General features: G+C 49.0%; 1 protein-coding gene across 4 annotated transcripts in view; it reads left to right on the top strand.

Moving 5' to 3' along the window:
- Positions 1–10792: 10792 nt before the first annotated feature.
- GRIP2 (glutamate receptor interacting protein 2) overlaps positions 10793–24870 on the top strand; it is a 93813-nt gene continuing 79735 nt past the window's right edge. For 3 of the 4 annotated variants that reach the window (XM_086697335.1, XM_086697338.1, XM_086697339.1), the window contains exon 1: positions 10794–10924. In XM_086697335.1, coding sequence (XP_086553461.1) covers positions 10870–10924 — 55 coding nt within the window. In that variant the 5' untranslated portion in view covers positions 10794–10869. Of the gene's footprint in view, positions 10925–24870 lie in introns of all 4 variants that reach the window. The other variant, XM_086697337.1, reaches the window with a different exon arrangement.

Below are 24870 nucleotides of genomic sequence, written 5' to 3'. Positions count from 1 at the left end.
ATCAATGGACTAAATGCTCCAATCAAAAGACACAGGGTAACAGAACGGATAAGAAGACAAGATCCATCTACATGCTGTTTACAAGAGACCCACTTTAGACCTAAAGACACCTTCAGATTGAAAGTAAGGGGATGGAGAACCATCTATCATGCTAATGGCTGACAAAAGAAAGCTGGAGTAGCCATACTTATATCAGACAATCTAGATTTAAATTTTTTTTCAATGTTTATTTATTTTTGAGAGACAGAGAGACAGAGCATGAGTGGTGAAGGGGCAGAGAGAGAGGGAGACACAGAATCCGAAGCAGGCACCAGGCTCTGAGCCACCAGCACAGAGCTTGATGTGGGGCTTGAATTCATGAACAGCAAGATCAAGACCTGAGCCGAAGGTGGACACTCAACCAACTGAGCCACCCAGGTGCCCCCAGACAATCTAGATTTTAAAATAAAGACTGTAACAAGAGATGAAGAAGGGTATTATATCATAATTTAGGGGTCTGTCCACCAAGAAGACCTAAAAATTGTAAACACTTGTGCTCCAAATGTGGAGCACCCAAATATATAACTCAGTTAATAACACACATAAAGAAACTCATTGATAATAATACCATAATAGTAGGGGACTTCAACACCCCCACTTACAGCAATAGACATATCATCTAAACAGAAAATCAATAAGGAAACGATGGCTTTGAATGACACACTGGTCTAGATGGACTTAACAGATATATTCAGAACATTTTAATCCTAAAGCAGCAGAATATACATTCTTCTCCAGTGCAAATGGAACATTCTCCAGAATAGCTCACATACTGGGACACAAATCATCCATCAACAAATACAAAAACTTGAGATCATACCATGCATAGTTTCAGACCACAATTCTATGAAACTTGAAATCAACCACAAGAAAAATTTGGAAAGATAACAGATACTTGGAGACTAAAGAACATCCTACTAAAGAATGAATGGGCTAACCAAGAAGTTAAAGAGGAAATTAAAAAGTACATGCAAACCAATGAAAATGATTATACGACAGCCCAAAACCTCTGGGACACAGCAAAGGTGGTCATAAGAGGGAAGGATATAGCAATCCAGGCCTTCCTAAAGAAGGAAGAAGGGTCTCAGATACACAACCTAACCTTACACCTTAACGAGCTGGAAAAAGAACAGCAAATAAAGCCCCAAACCAGCAGAAGACAGGAAATAATAAAGATTAGAGCAGAAATCAATGCTATTGAAACCAAAATAACCAGTAGAACAGATCAATGAAACCAGAAGCTGGTTCTTTGAAAGAATTAACAAAATTGATAAACCACTAGCCAGTTTTTATCAAGAAGAAAAAGGAAAGGACCCAGATAAATAAAATCAAGAATGAAAGAGGAGAGATCACAACCAACACAGCAGAAATAAAAACAATAATAAGAAAATATATGAGCAATTATACGCCAATAAAATGGGCAATAATAAATAAATAAATAATAAATAATAATAAAATGGACAAATTCCTAGAAACATATATGCTACCAAAACTGAAACAGGAAGAAATAGGAAATTTGAACAGACCCATAACCAGTAAAGAAATCAAATTAGTAATCAAAAATCTCCCAAAAAACAAGACTCTAGGGCCAAATGGCTTTCTAGGGGAATTCTACCAAACATTTAAGGAAGAGTGAACACCTATTCTCTTGAAGCTGTTCCAAAAAATAGGAGTGGAAGGAAAACTTCCAAATTCTTTCTATGAGGCCAGCATTACCTTGATTCCAAACCAGACAAAGACCCCACTAAAAAGGAGAACTATAGACCCATTTCCATGATGAACATGGATGCAAAAATCCTCAAAAAGATATTAGCCAACTGGATCCAACAATACCTTAAAAAAATTATTCACCATGACCAAGTGGGATTTATACCTGGGATGCAGGGCTGGTTCAATATCCATCAAACACTCAAAGTGATTCATCACATCAATAAAAGAAAGGACAAGAACCACATGATCCTCTCAATAGATGCAGAGAAAGCATTTGAGAAAATACAGCATCCTTTCTTGATTAAAAACCCTGAAGAAAGTAGGGATAGAAGGATCATACTTCAAGATCATAAAAGCCATATATGAAAGACCTAATGCTGATATCCTCCTCAATGGGGAAAAACTGAGAGCTTTCCCCCTAAGGTCAGGAACATGACAGGGATGTCCACTTCACCACTATTATTCAACATAGTATTGGAAGTCTTAGCCTCAGCAATCAGACCACACAAAGAAATACAAGGCATCCAAATCGGCCAGGAGGAGGTCAAACTTTCACTCTTCCCAGATGACATGATACTCTATATAGAAAACCCAAAAGATTCCACCAAAAAACTGCTAGAACTGATCTATGAATTCAGCAAAGTCACAGGATATAAAATCAATGCACAGAAATTGGTTGCATTCCTTGCACCAATAATGAAGCAACAGAAAGAGAAATCAAGGAATTGATCCCATTTACAACTGCACCAAAAACCATGAAATACCTAGGGATAATTCTAACCAAAGAGGTGAAAAATCTATACACTGAAAACTATAGAAAGCTCATGAAATAAATTGAAGAAGACACAAACAAATGTAAAAATATTCCATTCTCCTGGATAGGAAGAACAAATATTGTTAAAATGTCAATACTACCCAAAGACATCTACATATTCAATGCAATCCCTATCAAAATAACACCAGAATTCTTCCTAGAGCTAGGACAAACAATCCTAAAATTAATATGGAACCACAAAAGATCCCAAAGAGCCAAAGCAATCTTGAAAAAGAAAACCAAAGCAGGAGGCATCACAATCCCAGACTTCAAGCTGTATTACAAAGCTGTAATTATTAAGACACTATGGTACTGGCACAAGAACAGACACTCAGATCAATGGAACACAATAGAGAACCCAGAAATGGACCCACAGATGTATGGCCAACTAATTTTTGACAAAGCAGGAAATAATATATAATGGAATAAAGACAGTCTGTTCAGCAAGTGGTGTTGGGAAAACTGGACAGCGACATGCAGAAAAATGAACCTGGATCACTTTCTTACACCATACCCCAAACTAAACTCAAAATGGATGTAAGATCTAAATCTAAGACAGGAAGCTGTCAAAATCCTCAAAGAGAAAGCAGGCCTCTTTGACTTGGCCGCAGCAACTTCTTACTCAACATGTCTCCAGAGGCAAGGGAAACAAAAGCAGAAATGAACTATTGGGACCTCATCAAAAGAAAAAGCTTCTGCATAGCGAAGGAAACAATCAGCAAAACTAAAAGGCAACCGACAGAATGGGAGAAGATATTTGCTAACGACATATCAGATAAAGGGTTAGTATCCAAAATCTATAAAGAACTTATCCAATTCAACACCCAAAAAACAAACAATCCAGTGAAGAAATGGGCTAAAGACATGAATAGACACTTCTTCAAAGAAAACATCCAGATGGCCAACTGACACATGACAAAATGCTCAACATCACTCATCATCAGGGAAATACAATTCAAAACCACAAGGCTCGAACTCATGAACCTCAAGATCATGACCAACTGTCTGGATGCTCAACCTGCTCAGTCGACTGAGCCACCCAGGCACAGGGGCAGTCCCAACTGCTAAGCAGTTGTTGCTGTTGTCATTTTAATGTGGACATATTCTTTTTTTTTTTTTTTTTTTTAACATTTATTCATTTCTCGAGAGACAGAGACAGTGCAAGCCAGGGAAGGACAGAGAATCCGAAGCAGGCTCCAGGCTCTGAACTGTCAGCACAGAGCCTGATGCAGGGCTCAGACCCACGAACAGTGAGATCATGACCTGAGCCGAAGTCTGATGCTTAACTGACTGAGTCACCCAGGCGGCCCAGTTTGATGTCTTTTTATCGATTCTGGAAAATTCTTGTCATTATCAGAACTATTGCTTCTGCTCCATGCTCTTTGTCCTCCTCTCTGCGACTCCAATTCCATACAGTTAGACCTCTTCACTGTGTTTTCCATGATATTTCCTCTTTATTTTGGAGCTATTTTTCTGCATATTTTTTACTGACCTATCTTCAAATTCACAGATCCTCTCTCCAAATTTGCACAATCATCTGTAAACACATTGGCTGGGTTCTCGATTTCAGTGATTGTGTTTTTCTCTTGAATTTCCAATTGGTTATTTCTTACAGATCCCAGGTCTCTGATAAAAATTCTTCATGTCTTCTTACATCTTCTTGAACATATCAATCACAGTTGTTGTAAAGTCTACATCTGATAACACTCATATTTGGGTCACCTTCGGGTCTTTTTCAATCAGTTTTATTTTTTTTCATTTTGGTTTGTTTATTCATGTGTCTGGTCAAGAAAAAAAAATTTTTTTTTTGTCTAAATTGAACGCCAGATATTGTGCATGAGAGGATCTTCATGTTGTTACCTTTCTCCAGATAAGACATTGCCCTTTCCTGTGACAGACCTCGAGTTGGGGAATGTTGTCTTAAATCCAATCAGAGGCTATGTTGATTCAAGTCTGAGTCATGATTTTTCTAAGTCTTGCTTTACCTGTGCCTCCTCCCACCTCCCAACTTTCTCCTGGGGTTTAACCCTCATTCATCCCAACTGAAAGGTTGGGGTGTATCCCACGACTCTGGTGCAGAGACCTCTGTGGATTCAATGAAATCGTCCTTTGGGTGGGCCCCTGTAGCTGGGGAAAGGGTCAGGCTTCCCATAGCATGCCTACCAACTGGTCTTTTTAACAAAAGGATGGGGCAGGGATCAGGCCTTTGCTTTGCTAAGTAACGTGCAGGTTTGTATCTGGAGCTGAACTGGAGGGATGAGAAAAGAAAGACTGATCCCGGCTCCTGCACGTTCCTCCTCAGCATTCCCCACGCTGTGTGGGGCCTTTCCCTGAAGGTCTGTGGCTGAACTAGGTAGGTATTTAAGAAGAGTCATTTCCACAGGACTCAGATGCCGGGCTGCCTGGGGCTCCCAAGCCATTGTTCTGGCCCGCACATTAGCTGCTGCTGTTTCTCAAAGGGAGCTGGGGGACATTTCCCACAATGACCACTTGGTGGTGAAGTGTGGGGAAGAAGTTGGCTTCTGGGTTTGGGGGAGGGCACAAGGAGAAGGTAAACTCTAGAGTCAGAGTGCTTTCTTTCCACCCAGGAATATGATGTCTTCCCCAGCCTTGGCTGGACCATGCAGAGAACTTCAGACTCGAGTAAAGAGGAACAAGAGAAGATCCAGTTCTCGCTCGGCCCTATCTCACTGACTGGCGTTGGAGGAGTCATTGTTCCTCTCTCGACAGCATTTGTCAAGAGCTGCAGAATAAGAGGGTTGGGCTGAGGTTTCTTCCAGGTCTAGGCACCTGGGATGCCTTCCATTGAATGCCCCAGGCCCCAGACCTCCTCTCATCACAGCTGCCCTGCAAGGTTGGGGGTTATGAACCCCACTTCACAGATAGGTAAACTGACAGAGAGGTACAGTGACCCACTCAAGGTCACACAGCAAATAAGCTGTTCCCATAGGATGTAAGCTGTGTAAGAGCAACGATTTTGTGGAATGCCTTGCACGTAGTAGGTGGTCAACAAATAACCATCGAGTGAATGAAACAGTGGAGTGGAAATTTGAACGTAGGCCTGAGTGATTCTGAAGCCGTTGCTGTTTCCAGTGCTCAGTGCCGCTTCTGGGCAATCTGTCTGGAATTATCTGGATAATTTTCTTGGAAGAGGAAGGATGTATAAAAATGGAGACTACTGATTCTTTGATAGCAGTAATCAGGGAGGAGCAAAGTAAAAGCTCAGGATGTGGTGGAGGCCAACCCCAGACTCAGAGCGTGAAAAGAGAAGCGAGGTGTGAGGTCCTGTTCAGGAGCTCAGACCAGAACACAGAGGCTTTTCTGGAGCCCTGCCGGGGTCCTGCTGTAATTGCAGAGTAATTGTTAGTGGGTGATTGAACGTAACCTTCCCCCAGAGGGCCGCTTTGCACGGTGTGATTACCTTTGCACAGGGTTCTCTGAACTTTTGTGGTCTCACACTTTACTCATAAAACAATTGGGAGCACACACCCCCAAGAGGTGTACATACTTATAAATTGAATATATGCACCATGCTCAATCCATATATTAAATACCAGGAAATCTTAAATAAAGAGAAAGAAAGATAGCTCCTTCCCACACCCCAATGGTTTGCTCAGCTCCCATACGTCATCAGACCAGACCGGGTTATGCTCTGCTGCCCTCCCAACCAAAGGCGGTTAGGTTCCCACGAAATGCAGTCAGAGTTGGGAGTCAAGAGGGTTCTAGTGTACCAGCCCCGAGCACCCCTGGAACCGAGCATGCATGCACCCCTTCTCGCCTGAGAGCCCTGGGGGGAGGGAGCCTGGAAGCCTGGGTGCAGCCCAGGTCCTGTCACTCCTTGGTGAGTAACCTTGGCTGAGTTCTGTCCCTGCTTTGGTTTCCACCCTACCTCCTGCACAGGGACCTGCTCAGAGGCTGTGGGGTGGGGAGCACCATAACCGAATGTGCCGGGCGGTGGGCTGGGTCTTTGAGAAGGACCCATGCCCTGGTCACCAGCGAGGTAGCAACAGGCCAGCCAGGCCTTCGAGTCAGCCGGACCTACTTCCTTAATAGGCACCCCCCTGCAGTATCTGTTGCTCACGGGACCTCTCCCATTTCTACGGTATTAAGAGAACTAGTAATGGTATCTAACACACACAGACTCCACTATGAACCAGGCACTGAATGCTTTAACGGAGTAACTCATTACAACCGCATCAGGGAGATGTGATCAGTATCACCATCCCCACTCTACAGATACCAAGACTGAGGCACAGTTCAGAAAGTCACCAAAGGTGCAGTTTGGAGGTGGATTTGAAACCAGGTCCCTGGTTCTGGAGTGGTCCGGGTCCTAAACCACTCGGCCACACCCCCTCTGTTACTCCTGCTCTTGCCTTCATTCATTAATTAGCATCTCCCCCATTCTTGGGCCTCTTCCTGTTTCTATTCTATGTTGCTCACTCGCTGTCATTCTCGTTACTTCTTCCTTTCTGTTACTCCCCAAATATTCTTCTGTTTGCACACTGTCTCTCTCAAATCTTCCTACAGTAGAAGAGCCTCTCCTATTCCTAGTGAAGTTCCTCCTGGTTGGGCTGCTATTATGTTTCTTACTACCGTTCTTTTCTTTTCTTTTTTTTTTTAAAGAGCAAGAGCACTGGTGGGGAAGGGTCAGAGAGAGAGGAAGACAGAGAATCCCAAGCAGGCTCCGCACTGTCAGCTCAGAGCCTGACGCGGGGCTCAAACTCACAAACTGTGAGATTGTGACCCAAGTTGAAATCAAGAGTCAGACACTTAACCAACTGAGCCACTCAGGGGCCCCTTTCTTACTACCATTCTTAATGTTACCTCTCCACACATTGCTTCTCTTCACTTTCTACTGCAAAAACTTTTCTTTTTTTTTTTAAATTTTTTTTAACATTTATTTTTTTAACGTTTATTGGGAGACAGAGAGAGACAGAGCATGAGCATGGGGGTGAGGGCAGAGAGAGGAGGAGACACAGAATCCGAAACAGGCTCCAGGCTCTGAGTTGTCAGCACAGAGCCCGACGCGAGGCTCGAACCCACAAACTGCGAGATCATGACCTGAGCCAAAGTCTACTCGCAGATTCCTTGACATTCCTTCCACAAGAGGTGGTCTGTGCCACCTCCCCGGAATTTGGGAGGCTTGTGACCATTTCAAGGCTAGCCAGCAGTGGTGCTCCGTGACTTCCGAGGGGATGCGGCTACCACTTTGTGCCACAGCACACCTTCTCTGGCACACCTGTTACAACTCGGTTTCTGTGAGCCCCGTGTAAGAGATTCAACTGCCCCCAGGTTTCCATGCTGCAAGGAGGCCCAGGCCACATGGAGAGGCCACTGGTAGGTACTTGGGGTGACAGTCCCAGCTGAGCCCAGCCTTTGAACCATTCCAGCTTGGGCACCAGTGAGTGAAGAAGCCTCCAGATGATTACAGTCCCAGCCTTCAAGTCTTACCTGTTGGGGCTCTGATATCATAGAGCTGAGACAGCCCCTCTGCCCTGCCCAAATTTCCTGCCCCATAGAATTCATGACCATAATACACTGGTTTTTTATGCCACTTAAGTTTAGAGTGGCCTGATTTGCAACAATGGTTAACCAGCACACTCTCCTCTCAATCAAGCCATCCATCCTCCTAAAATCCCTTCTCTTTCTCTTGTGCCGCGGCCACTTCTCTCCTGTGCCCTGCTCTCCTCCCTGCCTTCCTCTGCCGGGGCCTCCTGACCTTGGCGCTGGTATCTTTGCCTCTCCCTTCAGCCATCCCAGCTCTGTCATCCTCTGAGCAGTGGGCAGTCTGGCTGTGGAGCTCATCAATCTGGGTGCAGACAGCAGTGATTCACAATTCTGCTGCCGGGGAGACTCGCTTCCTTGTCAGAAGCTCACAGCCATTAAGACAAGTTCTGGAGTCAGCACTCCGCAGACTGGGGCCTGAGTGCGGATCTGCCCCTCCCTTGCTCTAAACCTCTGGGCCTGCGCCCTACTTACTGAAATGATGAATAATTCAGAATTAATACAGGGCTGGGATATGATGCATCTGAGGGTCTTAGGAGCATGAACAGGTGATAAATATATCAGATGGTCTGTGTGGGCAGTGCTGTCTGGTGGTGCTTGGAGCTGGGCAGATCTCGGTTTAAATGCAGTTTGGACAACTCTTGGCTGTGTGACCTTGGGTAAGACAGTTAACCTCTCTGAACGCCAGTGCCCTCCTTTGTAAAATGGGGCTAATTATACCAACCTTGCTGAAGTATTGGGGATGTAAGATCGCATAAAAAGCATATGCTTTCCGTACAAAAGGGGTACTTGTGAAAGCCAAAGTTTAGGTGGCTTTATTGATAGGGTCAAGATGGCTGGGGTTCCACCACTGAACTATCTTTTGGAATATAAGTACCTGACTCCAGCCTTACTGGACCCGGTTAGGACAATATGATGATCCTTAGTTTGCAGATGGAGAATCTGAGGCTTGAAAAAATGAGGTAATTTGCCCAAAGACCTACAGTTAAAGACTGACAGACCCAGGATCCAAGCAGAAGATGCCTGTTTTCTTCCCAACACTCAAGAAGGGGAGAAGGGTTCTGCGCTGACCACCACATTCATATTTCACTCTGCTGATGACTAACAAGAACCTCTCCTTCTCTGAGCCAGGTGCTGGAGAGAGGGCGTCCAGGCAAATGGGCTGACTTCCTTCGTCAGGGAGGAGACAGCTTTTACTGAGGTATAGATGTTGCTTAATATTGTAAACATTTATTTAAAAAATTTAGATTAGGGGCACGTGGGTGGCTCAGGGGGTTGAGCATCAGACTTTGGCTCAGGTCATGATCTCACAGTTCATGAGTTCGAGCCCCATGTCAGGCTCTGTGCTGACAGCTCAGAGTCTGGAGCCTGCTTCTGATTCTGTGTCTCCCTCTCCCTCTGCCCCTCCCCTGCTCACACTCTGTCTCTCTCTCTCTCAAAAAACAATCTAAAATTAAATATTTTAAATTTTAGATTATTTTTTGAACAAGTAATGCATTTCCAGGGTTCAACATTTCAAGAGGCACAAAAGGGGATTCAAGAGGCACAAAAGAGGGAGGGGATTCTCCCTCTCCCTCCTGCCCCTGGCCACATGATGCCCATTCTCCAAGGGACCAGTGTTTCCATTGGAGATAATTTTCCACATACTTGAGCAAATACGAATGCAGAGCCTTCCCTTCTACTTACTAAACATATTACAAACACTGTTCTTCATTTCACCCTTTTCCAAAGAATGTCCTCCTCCTTTTTTAGGGCAGTGCAGTACTCCTTTGACTGGATTGTACACCCCCTTCCCCTTTACCCCCCTACCCCACTCCCATAGAGAAAGCAAACTGACTTCTGAGGATGGGACCCTCCTGTGCTCCTTCCCCTGGCTATTCTTCCCAGAAGCTCTGAGACCTGGTGAGCTCGACGGCTACCAGACAGATGGAGGGCAACTGTGGTTAAGGTGCAGTTGACAAGGCCTACACCAAGACCACCTTCTCCCTACTGGCCTCCAGCGTGCTGTGTGTTCGCAGACAGGCCCCGCCCTCTCTGGGCCTCGCATGTCTCCTCTGCAAGATGCCACCCAGAGGCCTCCCTTCCAGGGCAGGCGTGAGGACTTCTGCGGAGGGTCCTAGGCCTCTTACAGGCCCAAGGCCAGGGTGCACTCACTCACGCAGATTCACTGGTTCATACATTTATTCCCTCACTTATTTACATATTCCTTCACCCATTTATTCACTGATTAATTTTCTCATTCATCAATTCACTAACTCATTCATTCATTCGCTCACTCATTTTCTCACTTCTCTATACACCCGTTTATTCACTCATCCACTCACTTCTTCACCCATTTGTTTACGCGTTCATTGTTTCACGCATTCACTCATTGACTAATTCGTGGTGATTATCATTATTAGGATGTGGCCCGGAGAGCCCCGAGGTGGGGAGGTGGGAAACGGGGGCGGAGGGGGCCGTGGCAAGTGGGCGGCGGGGGCGAGAGCGAGCGGGCCCCGCGGGGTCCTCCTCCAGCCTAGCTCGCCGCGCCCGCCCGCCCCCGCCCGCCGCCCCGCCCCGCCCCCAGCGCCGGGGAAAGCGCGCGCTCTCGGGGAGCGTCGCTGCTCAGCCGCGGGCTCGCGAGCCGAGCTGAGCGCCTGGCGGCCGCCGGGACACCCCCGATCCTCGGCGGCCGCCCATGCCCGCCGCGCCCCGGGCCCGCGGCCCTCCCCAGCGCTGCGCTGCGCCGCCCGGCCCGGCGGGGGCGGGGCCGGGGCCGGGGTCGGGCTGGCGAGGCGCCGGGCCGCAGGGCGGCCGCCGGGATGCGGGGCTGGCGGAGGAACCTCGCGCTCTGCCTGCAGCGGCTGCCGGACGAAGGTAGGACGCGGCCGCTGCCCAGGCCGGTGAGCACCGGCGCGGGGCGCGGAGGGCGGACCCAGCGCAGAGCTGGCCGGGGGCGCTCGCGGAGAGTGTCCGCGGGAGGCGAAGGGCGGGCGGCCGCGTCCGAGGCGCGGAGCTTGCAGGGTCACCGCAGGACATGCGGTGCGGAGCGGAGCCCTGCCGGGCAGACCTGCGGGGGCGCTCGGCAGGGCGCGTGGAGGTGGGACCCGGGGCAGGGCGGCCGCGTAAGGCTGGAGCTCTGAACCCTCGTTCAGAGCTCTGAACCCTCGAGGGCGCAGCCCCCGACCCGCTCGCGAGTCCGGTTCCCGGAGCGAGCCTTGGCCGGCGCGCGACCACGTGCCTCCCGGCTCCCAGGGAGTTTGTCGGGGGTCAGAAGGTGCCGGTGCTCACCGCGGGGGACTTTGGTTCCAAACGCTGCAGTCGCCGGGACCCAACTTTCCTTCGCACGCCCGGCAGCACCCCCGCGCCGACCCCACAGTCTGCAGTTGGTCAAAGTTGCGGGGAGGCTGGAGGTGGGAAGGGGTGCGGGGTAGCGGAGAGATTCGGCCGCACTGCCCCCGGCCCGGGCTTGGCCCTGCCGCAGCGCTGCGGCGCAGCCCCCTCCGCCGGGGCGCCTCCGGGGCTGCTCCACCCCTGTACCTGTTGTCTGTACCGTCCTGGCGGTGGGAAGAGGAAGAAGGACCCGCGCCCAGGCTCTGCCTCTGCTGAGGAAAGTTCGGATTCAGTGCTAATCAAGAATTGATAGAACTCTGAGTCAGGGGCAGAGTGAGGTGGGAATGGCAGTCGCCCACCCTCTTAGCGGGGGCCTAATGGCGGACTTACTGGTACCGCGTACTGTGCGCCCTGGAGCCTAACATCTGCTTCTGTGTTTAACCTTCACAGCCACCCCCTCTGGAGGGCGCTGTTATTCCTTCCACTTTACAGGTGAGGACACTGAGCCTCAGAGAGAGGAAACCTGCCCAAGGTCACACAGCCTGTAGGTGATAAAGCTGGGATGTGAACTTAAGTCTCTATGACCGGCAAGATTTTTGTGGGCCAGGCCTGCCTTACGTCCCTCTGCAAGTTGGGCCTGGTTCAGTTCATAGGAAAGGATCCATTTCCAGCCCTGGCCAGAAACCCTGTGTGGGGCGTGGGGGAGGGGAAGAGGAGGGTGACAGCTCATCCCTGCTCCTCCTGCCCTGTCCCCAGGGTTAAGTCAGATCTGTAACCTCTATCCCACTGTGGCCCTAGGTTCTGAGGGCCTGGGAGCAGAGTCTGTGGAGTCTCGTTTAGACCCTCATCAGGCCTTAGCCGGTGTGGGCAAGACCCAGGCAGGCCCATAGCTCCGTCCAGTGGATTGGGCAGACCTTCCACTCTTAATCCAACCTGAGTTGGCATAGCCGGTGCCCAGGTTTCCTTCCCTGGGAGGAGGAAGATTGGATAAGGCTACCAACAAGGAGGAGATCTTGGAGGAGTGCCCCTATTCAATGGAGCTGCCCCCGAGGAACAGAGGAGATTAAGGAGGAAATCTTGGAGCACCTGGGTGGTTCAGTCCCTTGAGTGTCTGACTCTCAATTTCGGCTCAGGTCATGATCTCATGGTTAGTGAGTTGGAGTGTGCAGCCAGCTTGGGATTCTCTCTGTCTCTGTCTCTGCCTCTCTCCTGCTCACGCGCTCTCTCTGAAAATAAATAAACATTAAAAAAAAAGAAAGAAGGAAATCTTGCAGAGCCAGTGTCCATGACCACCCTTCAGTGTGAGCTTGGCCCTTCAGGAAACAGGGCAGCTAAACCCCAGGCGTGTTCTGTGTTCTTGGACAAGTCATTCCCCCTCCTCTGAGGCTCACTGTTTGTATCTGTAAGGGGAGGGCCTAACGCTCATCCTACGGGGTTCCTAAGGGGATAAAATGAGGTCTCAGTCCTGGCGTAGCACATAGCCCAGGGCAGGCAAGGAAGCGGGGACTTTGATGTCCTGAAGAAAGGATGTTGCTCCCTTGCTCCTGATCTGCACTCCCCACGCTGTGTGTGTATGTGTGTGGGGGGTGGGGGTGGGGGGTATGGGTAAGGCACGTGGGTGGTGTGTGTGTGAGGTGTGCATGAGGTATATGGGTGTCATGTTTGAGATGCATGTGGGTGTCAATGAGGCTCGCGTGTGACATGTATGAGGCACGTGGGTCTTGTGGTCCCTACAGTCATTTTGCCTGCCACTGGCCACATCCATTGAGAGGAAGCCACTTCTTTCCTCAATGCCAGGAAGTACCCACCATTTGAGTTTTCCTTGGAAAATCTTACTTGAGATTGATCCTTGAGCTCAGCACTAAATCAGAGTGTGGCTGATGCATCTACCGGTGCTGGCAGGAAATTACTGTTTTAAAAAGACAAAATCCCTGGCTTTCTCTGGGTCACGGGAACATTGGTTCCTGTGGGCTGGGTCTCAAATGAGAGACTTTGATACATGGGTCCAGCTTGATAAGAGGCTCATGGCGAAAGGTCAGTCAAGCCCAAGAGTGACAGAGAGAGATATGCCGAGACAGGGCTGTAGACCTGTCATCCTCAGAGAAGAGCCAGCGGGAGGGACATTTTGAATAAATCCGGCTTACTTGCTTATTCTGTGGTATAATTTAAGGCCCTGGAGGAAGAAGTGTGGACTTGGAGACCGGACTCGTGCCCCAGACTTAGACCCTCTCCACTTGCCAGCTTTGTGACCTTAGGCATACTATTTACTCCTTCTGGGTTTCAGTCATGGTTGTTGTTTCCAATCCATAAAGTGGGAAGGGTGATCTTGCAGGGTGGTCTTGAGGAATCAATGTTAATGTCTCCTAGTATAAAACCTGCATATAGTAGGTGCTCAAGAAATGCTAATCCTGTTCTTCGTCTTTTTTGATCTTTACATCTACTTTAACTTCATATTTGGGGAAATAATCTGGTGCATGAGTCAGTGGAGAACTCAGGACTCTGTGTAGATTTCTGGATTATGAGCCTTGAGGCTCTCCACTCCTAGGGTTTGGGGGATCCGATCAGATTGTGTCTGCCACGTGGCTACTTGAATCTACCATCTGGCCTTGCCTAAGGAGGTTGGCCAAAAGCGTGGTTATGCTCCCCCCATGCTTGCACAGCACATGCGTCCAGACCACTCTGCAGTTTTTGGAACCTAAAGTAGTAGTCATGTCTGTTGAAGAAAGACCTGGGCAGCCACTGGGATTGGGGAACTCTGATTCCAGCTTCATGAAGCTTCTGAGTTTGTGTGTGTGTGTGTGTGTGTGTGTGTGTGTGTGTGTGTGTGTGTGTGTGTGTTTGTGCATGTGCACATGTGTGACTTGTGTTCTAATGAAATTCCACCTTAATGTTTGTGGTCCTGTAGACAGTAACACATTTTCTTTTATTCACTGCAGTAAATGCTTCCAGAGCTCCCCCCACCCACCTCCCCTCCACCACCCCCAGGCTCTGTGTGGGATCAAAAACATGAAAGCCAGTCCTCAGCTTCAAGTTGCCCCCAGTCCATCAGATAACAAAAGTTCAAGGTGCCCAGTGCTTGGGGAACGTGAAGTTGAAAGCAGCAATTCTGAGTGGTCAGGCTGCTCAGAGGAGGGGGCTCTGCAACCCGGTGGAGGTCAGCCTTCCACTGGCAGATCCTTCCCGTGGTGTGGCCTGATTAATTTTCCTCCTTATGCCAGTCCTTTCTGCTTTCTAATGGACTCTTGGAATGTGAGCCAGGAGGGTTAATAGAAGTCATCTCGTCTTATTAGAGAGATGGGGAAATACAGAAGCAGTGAGGAGGAAATGACTTTTTATTCATTCGATAAGTATTTATTGGGCCCTGTTCTGGGGGCTGGGGCTATGGCCATGAACAAGAGAAAGACCCTGCTGTAAGGGACTTCACATTCTAGGAGGGGGAGACAGAGGACAAGGAAACATAAATAGGGATGGGACAGTTCTAGAGAGTCATTAGTGAGATGAAGAGAACACAAGAGCAGAGTAGGCGATGCCATGGGGAGTCCCAGGGGAGGGGATGTCTTCAGATAGGGCAGCCAAGGGTGGTCAGGGAAAGAAAGGCTCTCTGAAAGGTGGCTTTTGAGCTAAGACTAAAGATCAGGAGGGCTCAGGCATGCCAAGAACAGAAGGCAGATCTAGTAGCCACGGGAACAACCGGTACCAAGAAGAGGCCTGATCTGCAGGGCATAGTGTGGAGTGGACCAATTTGACCTGTTGGAGGAAGAGAAAGGAGCGAGAGAGAGGGGAGTGATAAGAGATGAGACCTGGAGTAGCCAGATCACGAAAGGCCAGATCACTGTAGGGGAAGGAGTGTGGATTTTATTCTGTGTTGGGAGCCATTGGAAGCCTTGACCAAGGACTTGGGCTGGCTCCGAGGATGAGCAAGGTTTTGAGTGATAGAGATGGCAGTGGGGAGAGGCATGCCAGGCAGAGGAATGGCATGAGTAAAGGAGCGGAGGTGGGAAAGCTGTAGGGGCTGAGGCTGCCAGACAGGCAGGAACCAAAGGCATTGAATGCCGCTCTGGGGAGCTGTCTAGGGTTCTGACAGGCGCATCCGGTATCTCTGCAATTGTGGACTTTGTGTGTGTGTGTGTGTGTGTGTGTGTGTGTGTGTGTGTGTGTGTGTGTGTGTGTGTATGTGTCCGTGGTACCCAGCTAGCTGATGTGTCCCTGTGCCGGTTACCTAGGAGACAACAGGAAGACGATAGGGTGGGATCTGATTGGCTACTGACTCCCGCTGCTCATCTCTCTGTCAGAACTGCAGGCAGAGGTTACAAATGGTCCATGCGGGCGTGCCAAGTGCCGGAAGGGGAGCTGTGAATGTTTGTTGCCCCGAGTTCTGTGTGTGTGTGTGTGTGTGTGTGTGTGTGTGTGTGTGGTTGCCAGTGAATGTGTGTGCAGCTCTTGAACAAAGCGACAGCATCTGGGGCTAATGCACTTCCTGCTGGGAAACATCTGTTCATTGCCTTAAATCAGGTAGTGGGGGCCCAGATAAATTTAAGAAGAATCAGCTAGACTTGGGAGAGGATCTTTTGTTTGGTTTTAATAACTGCAGTGTCAACCCTGGAGCTGATTTTCAACATTTCCCTGTATCGCTAAAAATGCAAATAGAGCTTTGAGTGGCGGAAGTTATGTCCCGTGACATGGACTGTGATGTCAGTTTGCAGAATCGCCTCCCCCACCCCAGCTGAAAAGGTTGGTATTAGATTGTAGGTCTGTTTTTTTTTTTTCCTCCTCTCTCCTTCTTTAGAACAATAATATCTTTTTCTTCTACTTTGTGGGTAAAAGGACAAGGAATCCACACTTTAATTTTGCTTGGGAAGGGGATTGGGAAACAAACAAATGAAACCCACCAAAGTGTTTCCTTTGCACCTGACTTCCTCAAACAGCAGCCCAGATAGGCTTGGGAAAACAAACTAAAACAGGAAAACAGCAACAGGAACAACAATAACAACAACGAGCTCCGAGGCTGCAGAAGACTTAGCATTCTTAGTCTCTCTTCCCCCACTCCTGCCTCCCACCTTACAGGTTTTGGCAGATGATACAGGTAGTGAAGAGGAAATGAGGATTTCCTTCCTCCCCGCTCCCTTGGTTTCTCCATACTGTGCTCAACTTTTAACGTTCCATGTATGAGGAGCCTCCTCTGCCTGTCTGTCCTTGAGACAAAATGCCATCCTGTTTCCTATTGGAAACAAATCATACCAGGCCTTTCATTCATGTCTATTTCCCATGTCTCCTTCACCATGGGTCAGAAGTGTTTTATCTGAAACACACATCTGGGGATGTTTTCTATCTGTTTACACATTATTCATATGCTCTGTTACTTACAGGAGGGGCCTCACCCTTAAATGCCTAAAGGGGCAAGACAAGTAACCCAAAAGATGAGTGAAGAAGGCCCCGGGGCCTTTGCACTTGCTGATCTGTCTCCTGGATTGATCTTTTGGCATATACACAATTCACTCACTTCATTTAGATCTATGCAATTGTCTCCTCCTCAGAGAGGCCTTCCCTGACCATCCCATCTAAAATAGCTGCTTTTTATCCCCGTAACTTCCTTTTTCTTCCCAGCATTTTGTGCTGCCTCACCTTATATTATATCCTTGTTATATCTTCTCTCCCACTAGTATGCAAGTGCCATGAGGGCTGTGTCTGTGTCTATCTTGTTCTTCATTTTATCCCCAGTAACCAGTACCTTGCCTGGAAATTGCTCAGTAAATATTTGCAGATGAAGGGAGTGAATTGGGTCTGGGGGACAGAGAGTGTAGAGTTTATAGGAGCTTGGGCTCAGCAAGCCAGACCTGATTTTTCTAGGGAAGCTAAAAACTCAGAGTTTTACATGCCACCTACCAATTTAAAAATGTTAAACACCAATTCAGACAGACTCTGAGGGTGAAGCAGGACCTCCCTTTGGAGTTAGAGGCCTCTCATGTTCAAGGCTCTTTGCCATTTGGCTGCGGTAACCTTTCTTCCCTCCTTAGTCATGCACAGACCTTGTTCTGCCCCATGTCTGAACCTTTGCTTAGGCTGCCTCTATGCCTGGAGTGCCTCTCCTCTGCCAACTTCTTCACCCAGCAAAGTACTGCTTCCTCTGGCTCCAACCCCAGGCCAGACCAAGGAGCAGCTTCCTGCCGTCCCCCTCCTCCTGACATGGCAGAATTCGTCTCTCCCACCATGTTTCTGTCCTAGCCCCTTTCCTGTGGGAGCATAACTATGCTTACTCATCAGTCTCCTCTGCTAGACACAGAGGTCCTGGGGCAGGAGCCCTGTCCAGTCCATCTGTGGGTGTGCAGTACCCAGCTCAGGGGCCGGCATACAGTAGGTGCCCACTAAGTGAGTGGGAAAATGAAATAGAGAAAGGAAGGGGGAGGCACCAGCCTTTCTGTGCACCTCATGTGAACTAGGCCCTGGGCTGACCGTGTTTGCATCCTTCACTCTCAATGGCCTGGTGACGAGGATGTTGAACTCGGGGCCCCCTGTTGAGCTGAACAGCTTCTCCCTGCCTGGTATGCAGTCCTTGCCTTGTTCCATTCTCTAAAGCAGCCTCTGGGACTTTGCCTGAGTTTTGCTTTTCTTCTCTGTAAAGTGGGAGCATTAACAGCCTCTGGGAGAGCTGTCATGGGGATCCAGAGATGACAGATGGGGGAGGGCTCTGCCAGCTATGGAAAGGGGCGCACTCATGTGGCGGTGACTGGCACAGTGAAGGCAATGGCCAGTTACTTCCTGGGCATGACTGTGCCTCACCTGTGTGTTCGAGGAGTCTAAGGAAATACTTATTCTTCTTTTCATACATCTTTTCATTCTGCAATTTCTTTTTGTTAAGTGTTTGTTTATTGAGAGAGAACAAGTAGGAGAGGGGCAGAGAGAGGGAGAGAGAATCCAGAGCAGGTTCCACACTGTCAGCACAGAGCCTAACGTGAGGCTTGATCTCACAAACCATGATATTCCGACCTGAGCTGAAATCAGGAGTCCGCCCCTTAACAGACTGAGCCACCCAGGTGCCCCTCATTCTGTGATTTCATCATTAAGCCCCTACTCCATGCCAGCTGCCTCTCTTTCACCATTTTACTTCCTATTCCCAGAAAGCTGACTGCCTTTAGGCCTTGTTATGGCCATCTCAACATTTGGGAGCCTGAGGCACAGAGAAGTTAGGTCACTTGCCCAAGGATGCACTGCTAGGAAGTGACAAAGCAGGATTTTTACCCCAGGAATGTCTTTGTCCCAAGCCAGGGCTCTTTCTCTGCCCCCAGACTGCTTTCTTTGGAATTTTGTTTCCAGGAGTCACAAGCAATGAGGCACTTAGAGAAGGGGCATGGAATTCTGTCTGGGGTGGGGGCATTGGTGCTGACCTCTGACCTGGGCTTTAAAGAGCAAGTGTGAGTGGCCAGGTAGGAAAGCCGCAGGGAAGGGTACGTAAGGCCAAGAGATTGGTCTGTGCAAAAGTACAGAGTTGAGAAAAACCTGGTGTGACCATAGTTGTGCAGGGTGGCTGCATGTGCTGTGTGTGGGGGGAGGGTGGCACGATTCTGGCTGGAGACAGATGGTGAGGGTAGAGATGGCTACACCCTGGTCACAAATGGGTCTGGCTTGACCCTGACAGTGGCACACACACACACACACACAAAATTGGTTGTCATTAAATTTGGAGTGTGTGTGTGTGTGTGGGGGGGGAATTTGACATTAAAAAAAGAAAGATATCTGCAGCTTTCTTCAGAGGATCTGGTAACCTCGGTCTTACATTTCTGCTGTGCCTTGTGGACTGGGAGTGTGCTTGCCGTACTCCCCATCTGGCCGCTGATGCATTCACTTACTTGCTCAGCCTTAGAGGTGTTTGTGTTTGAGACCTTGAACTCACCCAGTAAAGGAGTTTGAACTTCATCATCTTCAGGCAGCTGAAGCTGCTGAAAGCAGCTTTATTTTTTAAAGTTTATTCTGAGAGAGAGAGAGAGAGAGAGAGAGAGCGAGAGCAGGGGAGGGGCAGAGACAGGAGGACAGATCTAAAGTGGGCTCTTTGCTGACAGCAGAGAGCCCAACACAAGGCTTGAACTCATGAACGTGAGATAGTGACTTTAGCCGAAGTTGGACGCTTAACTGACCGAGTCACCCAGGTACCCCCAGCTGAAGGGTTTTAAAGCAGGAGGGTGGCATGTTCAGGAAGCACCTGCTGACTGCTGGGGGATGGGAGGCAAGGTGAGGCAGAGAGACCCCCAAAATGACCATGTTAGGAGCACTTGTTTGGTACTTATTCACACTGTCTTTGCTTCTCCTGATAACCGTGCATGGTCAGGTGATCAGCCTTATCGGATGAGGAAATAGAAGCTACAAAAGCAGATGCCATGAAAGAAAGGATTGAAAAATTGGACTACGTAAAAATGTAGACGTGATGTAGGATGAAAGGCACGATTGACCAGGTTCCAAGACAAGCCACAGCCCAGGAGGGAAGGTATTTACAACATACATCACAGGTGAAGACTAAGAACCAATGTATATCAGGATCTCCTGCAAATCAATAGGAAAAGATACACAGTCTAGGAGGAACGTCATGAATTCAAGCAGGAAGTTACTAGAAGATACACAAATAGCCAGAGAGTGAATGAAAAGAAGGCCAACCTCAGCATTTTAGGGGATTATTGTATTAGCATGAGGAAAATGCTCGCAGAAATAACAGCACAATATCAATTTGAAGGAGAAGTTAAAAAATTCATAGCATCTAGTGTTGGTGAGATCCTGGGGGAAGCAGAAGCTGACATATGCAGGAAGGGGAAGCATATAGGAGGGCAGTCTGACGGGTTATCTGTCAATATGGAAAATGCTTACACCCTTTGACACAGCCATTCCTTTTCTAAGTATTGCAAGTATTTTCTAGTCTAGGGAAGAATCTAGCACAGATGCATAAGGCAACACGGACACAGACGTTCACTGGGGTGTTAATAATGGAGGGGTGGTTCAGATGTCAAACCTCCAACCATCTCAGTGGTCTCTCTCTAACCTGTGCTCCCCATTTGCCAAGCCCCGCCTCCACCTTCCGCTGAAGGTACCTACCGTTACCTGTTGGTAGCTCTATGCATACACGTTCTCTCCCTTCTTTTTACACAAATAACGGCATACTGTCTGCAACTCTCTCTTTTATCATGAAATACGTTGTACATAACGAGGAGTGTTAAAACATTTGTGTTTTTCAAAGAGCAGCAATAGACCCCAGGTTGAGAAACAGATTGCTCCCAGCACCCAGTGCCACACGGCTCTCCAAAATGTCTGTTCGGATTTATACTCCCCTTTGGGATTCATGTAATTTTACAGAAGAGAAAAGGATTTGAGGTGGGTTTGCTGGTTCAAGGTCCCAGGGTTGGACGGTGGCTTTGGTTTGGCCTGTGGCCTGTCTGCTTCACAGGGATGAGGTTGTAAGCCCAGAGCAGGGGGACGTAGGCAACAGAATGGGCCAGATGTGGCAGTGGACAGATGTGGAGGGCCGGGCCTGGATGACACTCAGGATTCCTCCTGGCCTGGGGGGTTATGCTAGTGCCTTTCACTGAGCTGAGGGGGGAGGGGCATGCAGGGGTGGATTTTAGGGGGCTGAGTGTGAGAGATCTGCCAAGAGGCCCCTGTCCTGGAGGCCCCCAGATGGATGGCCCTGGGAGCTGGCAGCCCAGCTGGGGAACCCCATAGAGGGGTGCCCTTTGAGCAACCATTTTTCAACTGTATGAACAAATGCTTCCCTTCTCTAGTCCAGTGAGGGTAATTTATCCTAGGGAGAAAAATGAATTCTCCCAGGAAGCTTCGCTGCCAGAGACCCAGGAGCCTCAAATTTACTGCTTGCCTTCTGTGCTGATGGAACTGGGCCTCAAGATTTATGTCTGGGGGTTTATGGGCGGCTGGCTCTGGTTGGCAGGAGTCCTGGGGGACAGGCAGGGGGACAGCTGTATTTTATGGTGAGGCTGGGACCCAGGAGGGTGTAAATCACTGTGGCCTCCCAGGAGAGGCCACCTGCCTCACATGGGTGGGTGGGAAGGAGCTCAAGCTTATCTGAGGACAGCAGAGAGGACCGTCCCTCAGAGGCCACTTTGTCCAGCTTCCCAGCTTAGGTGGGGAGACTGTGTCCAGAGAGACAGAAAGCCCGGGTCCCATGAGAGGCCAGGGTTTCCCCAGACCCGTGGGGTCAGACTCTGGTTTGAGTGGTTTGCTTTCTGCTGTTCTGCTTCTTTCAAAGATAAACCAGCCCAAACCACAGACCTCCCTCTGACTGAGTGCTGGCCGCTTGCTGGCAGTCTGTGCTGACCAAGACCTCAGTGGTCCCTGCCGTCTAGGAGCTCAGAGACTCCGCTGGTGGTCTCCAGAATTGGGTGTGGGTGCCACACCCAGGACAGCCTCTTGAGGAAGAGGCTGGGAAAAAATATGAAGAGCTTTAGCTTACGTTTGTTTTCTATCACATTTTCGTTTTCTCTGCTTTTGTCTGTGTTTATAATGTGAGTGATATACAGACATGGTAACACGTGGGTAAGTCATAAATAATACATGTGTGTTATTGCAGAGGAATGCACAGACGTTTTTACACAAAGGGGGTGCAAGACTAGGAGGATTTGGGGACCACGCCCTGCCCACCTGCTAGACTATAGTTGTTGGAAGGACCCTGGGATCCTGGGCTGGGGTCTCCCTTGCTTGCAGGGCCGAGGGCAATATGTACTGAGCACCTACTAAGTGCTGGGCACAGGTGCACCCTTTTCTGTCAAGGCCTGGACTCCACAACAACAGTGGGGGACAAGGGTGACGAACATCATTTTACAGACCATGAGACTGAGGCCCAGAGAGGAGAACGGATTTGCCCCATTTCGTGCCTGAGCTGGGATTCTTTTCTCAGCCCTCCTATTGACCATTCTCACAGTTCTTCCTTTTTCTGTCTCCCATTAAAAAAAATAAGACATATAGAATGTTCATTGGGTATTTAAACCATTTTAAATAATTAAACACAGCAATACCAGTTAAAAAAAAAAACACATTGCAATGTCCCCCTTTCTCCATACTACAGCACTAACATGTCATGTACATACTTTTCTGGCCTCTTGCTGTCATTAAAAAAAAGTATCCTTAGAGCACCTGCATGGCTCAGTCGGTTGAACATCCAGCTTCGGCTCAGGTCATGATTCACGGTCAATGAGTTCCAGCTCCGCGTCGGTCGGGCTCTGTGCTGACAGCTCGGAGCCTGGAGCCTGCTTCAGATTCTCTGTCACCCCCTCTCTCTGCCCTCCCCTGCCTACACACACACACACACACACACACACACACACACACACACTCTCTCTCTCTCTCTCTCAAAAATAAACATTAAAAAAAGAGTATCCTTTTATACTAAGTTACTTTCTCTCTGATGGAGTATGCAATTATTGTTAAATATAGACCATTTTGGAAAGATAAAAAACCAGGAAGAAAACTAAAATCATCCTCCATCAACCCACCATCCAGAGACAACTTTCCTGCATTTCCTTCCAGTCTTTTTTCCCACTGTCTACTGTCATTGAGATCATATGACATATACCATTTTATGTTTTTTTTCTTTGCTTAGTTTTGTAGGATCAGCTGCAGAATGCCACATGGGGTGTCTGTACCAGGCAGATTTTATTTACCTGCTCCCCCATGGTTGGATAATAAGGTTGTTTCCAGCATTTTGCTGTTACAAAGAAGGTTGCTGTAAGAGTCCGCTTTCCTGGGGTTGTCATCAGCCTTGATGTAATTCTGCATGGGCTTTCTCCCCCTGCAGATGTTATTTCTTACACTTGTCATTTTTAATGGCCATGTAATCTCCTGGAGTGTTGCTATTCCTTATGTTCTAGGCCATTTCACCTTCTCCATATCCGACCAGGCTTCCCCACTCCCTCTGGGAAGCCAGCTCCTTCCCCAAATCCTCCCCCCACCCCCGCTCCCCCTGCCCAGCACCTTCAATGCAGGGACCCAACCTCCAGTGGGGAGGGGAGGGCTGTCATCTTGCCCACATCCCAGACATTTGCTGCCTCCCTCCTGCTTGTGTCCCGGTCCTGACACTCAGACCCTGTGTTGGCGGATGCCTTCCTTTCTCCTTTCATTCTGTGGTTGTTTAACTATGACCTACCATGTGCTAGCCACTGTTCTAAGTGCTGAGATACAGTAGTAAACGAGACAGAGTCTTTGTCTTTATGGAACAGGGGAGATAAGTCGTAAACAGGTGGAGACAAGACAAGAAAAGGGGATAAGAAGACAGGAAAAGGGGATGAGATGAAAGAGGGTGATAGGTGGTCAGGGAGGACCTCCTGGAGGAGGTGACATTTGTTCTGGGACCAGCCAAGGGAATGCCTGGGAGAGGAGGACTCCAGGTGGAAGGAACAGCAGGGGCAGAGGCCCTGGGCACATTCTGAATGTTTGAGGAATGGAGGCCAGTGTGGCTGCAGTGTCATGAGGGGAGCATGAGTGGGGCCGGCAGGCCCGGCTGGTGGAAGGAAGGTGTTCGGGTCTCCTCTGAGAGTCATGGGAAACCTCCGCAGTGCCTGGCACACAGTAGGTGCCTGGTTGGGTTAGCTGCTCTTATTGTTGTTCCCTCTTCGTGAAGGAAGTCAAGTCGTAAGACTTGCTTGTCCCAGAGTGCACCGGGGCTGCTGCCTGGCCTCCTTCAAGTCTGACCTGTCCCCTTGCTGCAGCTCACACCTGTTTCTTCTGCACATCATAGTCCCACGCCTCACTTGGCCCCAGAAGTGGGGGTCTGGTGGGCCTGTGTTTGCTGTGAACTATCCATCTGTGTGAAACGGGCAGATTCTGCCTCCTGGGGCTATTGGGAGGTTTTGCTGGCACCTTGTGGGGGCTTATTAAGGTCAGCTCCAAAGATACTAAATTAAACATCTTAAAAAATAATATTTTATCTAGAAACCTCTATAAAGTTTGTATGAAGTGGGTGGGTGAGCCCTCTGCAGCGGCTCTGGCCCTTCAAGCTCCCTGGAGGGAGGTGGCCGGTGGCCCCTATGGGAAAATCAAGAGCAATTGCATCGGATTCTGCACTTAATTTAATGAAAAGGCACTGCAGGGAGGCAGAGGCAGTGAGGCAGTTAGGGAAGGCTTGCGGGCTTGGGCAGGAGCGATTCCAGGGAGATTTATGATGCTTCATAAAAGATTCAGATCTAGGCTGAGCTTGGGCGGTGCTGGGCTCAGTGCTCTGGGCTCTGTCTCCGCAGCCTGGGCGGCAGATGGTCTGAGGTTCCTGGTGGCGATGATTGCCGTGTGACCCTGGGCAAGTCATGGCCCCTCTCTGGGCTTTGCAGCACCATTTGCCATCCTGGGTTCCCTCCTCCCCCAAGATCCTGGACCCTACCCTCCTGCCCGTATCCCACCAGACCTGCATTTTACAAGCCTTTCCACACTTGGGAAATCCTCTTTCTCATAGCCTGCGCCCTCCCCTGCCCAGTTGCTTTTCCATTTTACAGAAGAGAAAATTGAGGCTC

Source organism: Puma concolor, chromosome A2 (assembly GCF_028749965.1).
Source record: "Puma concolor isolate L17-30 chromosome A2, mPumCon1.1.hap2, whole genome shotgun sequence".
NCBI lineage: Eukaryota > Metazoa > Chordata > Mammalia > Carnivora > Felidae > Puma > Puma concolor.
This window is presented reverse-complemented; position numbering and strand designations above follow the sequence as displayed.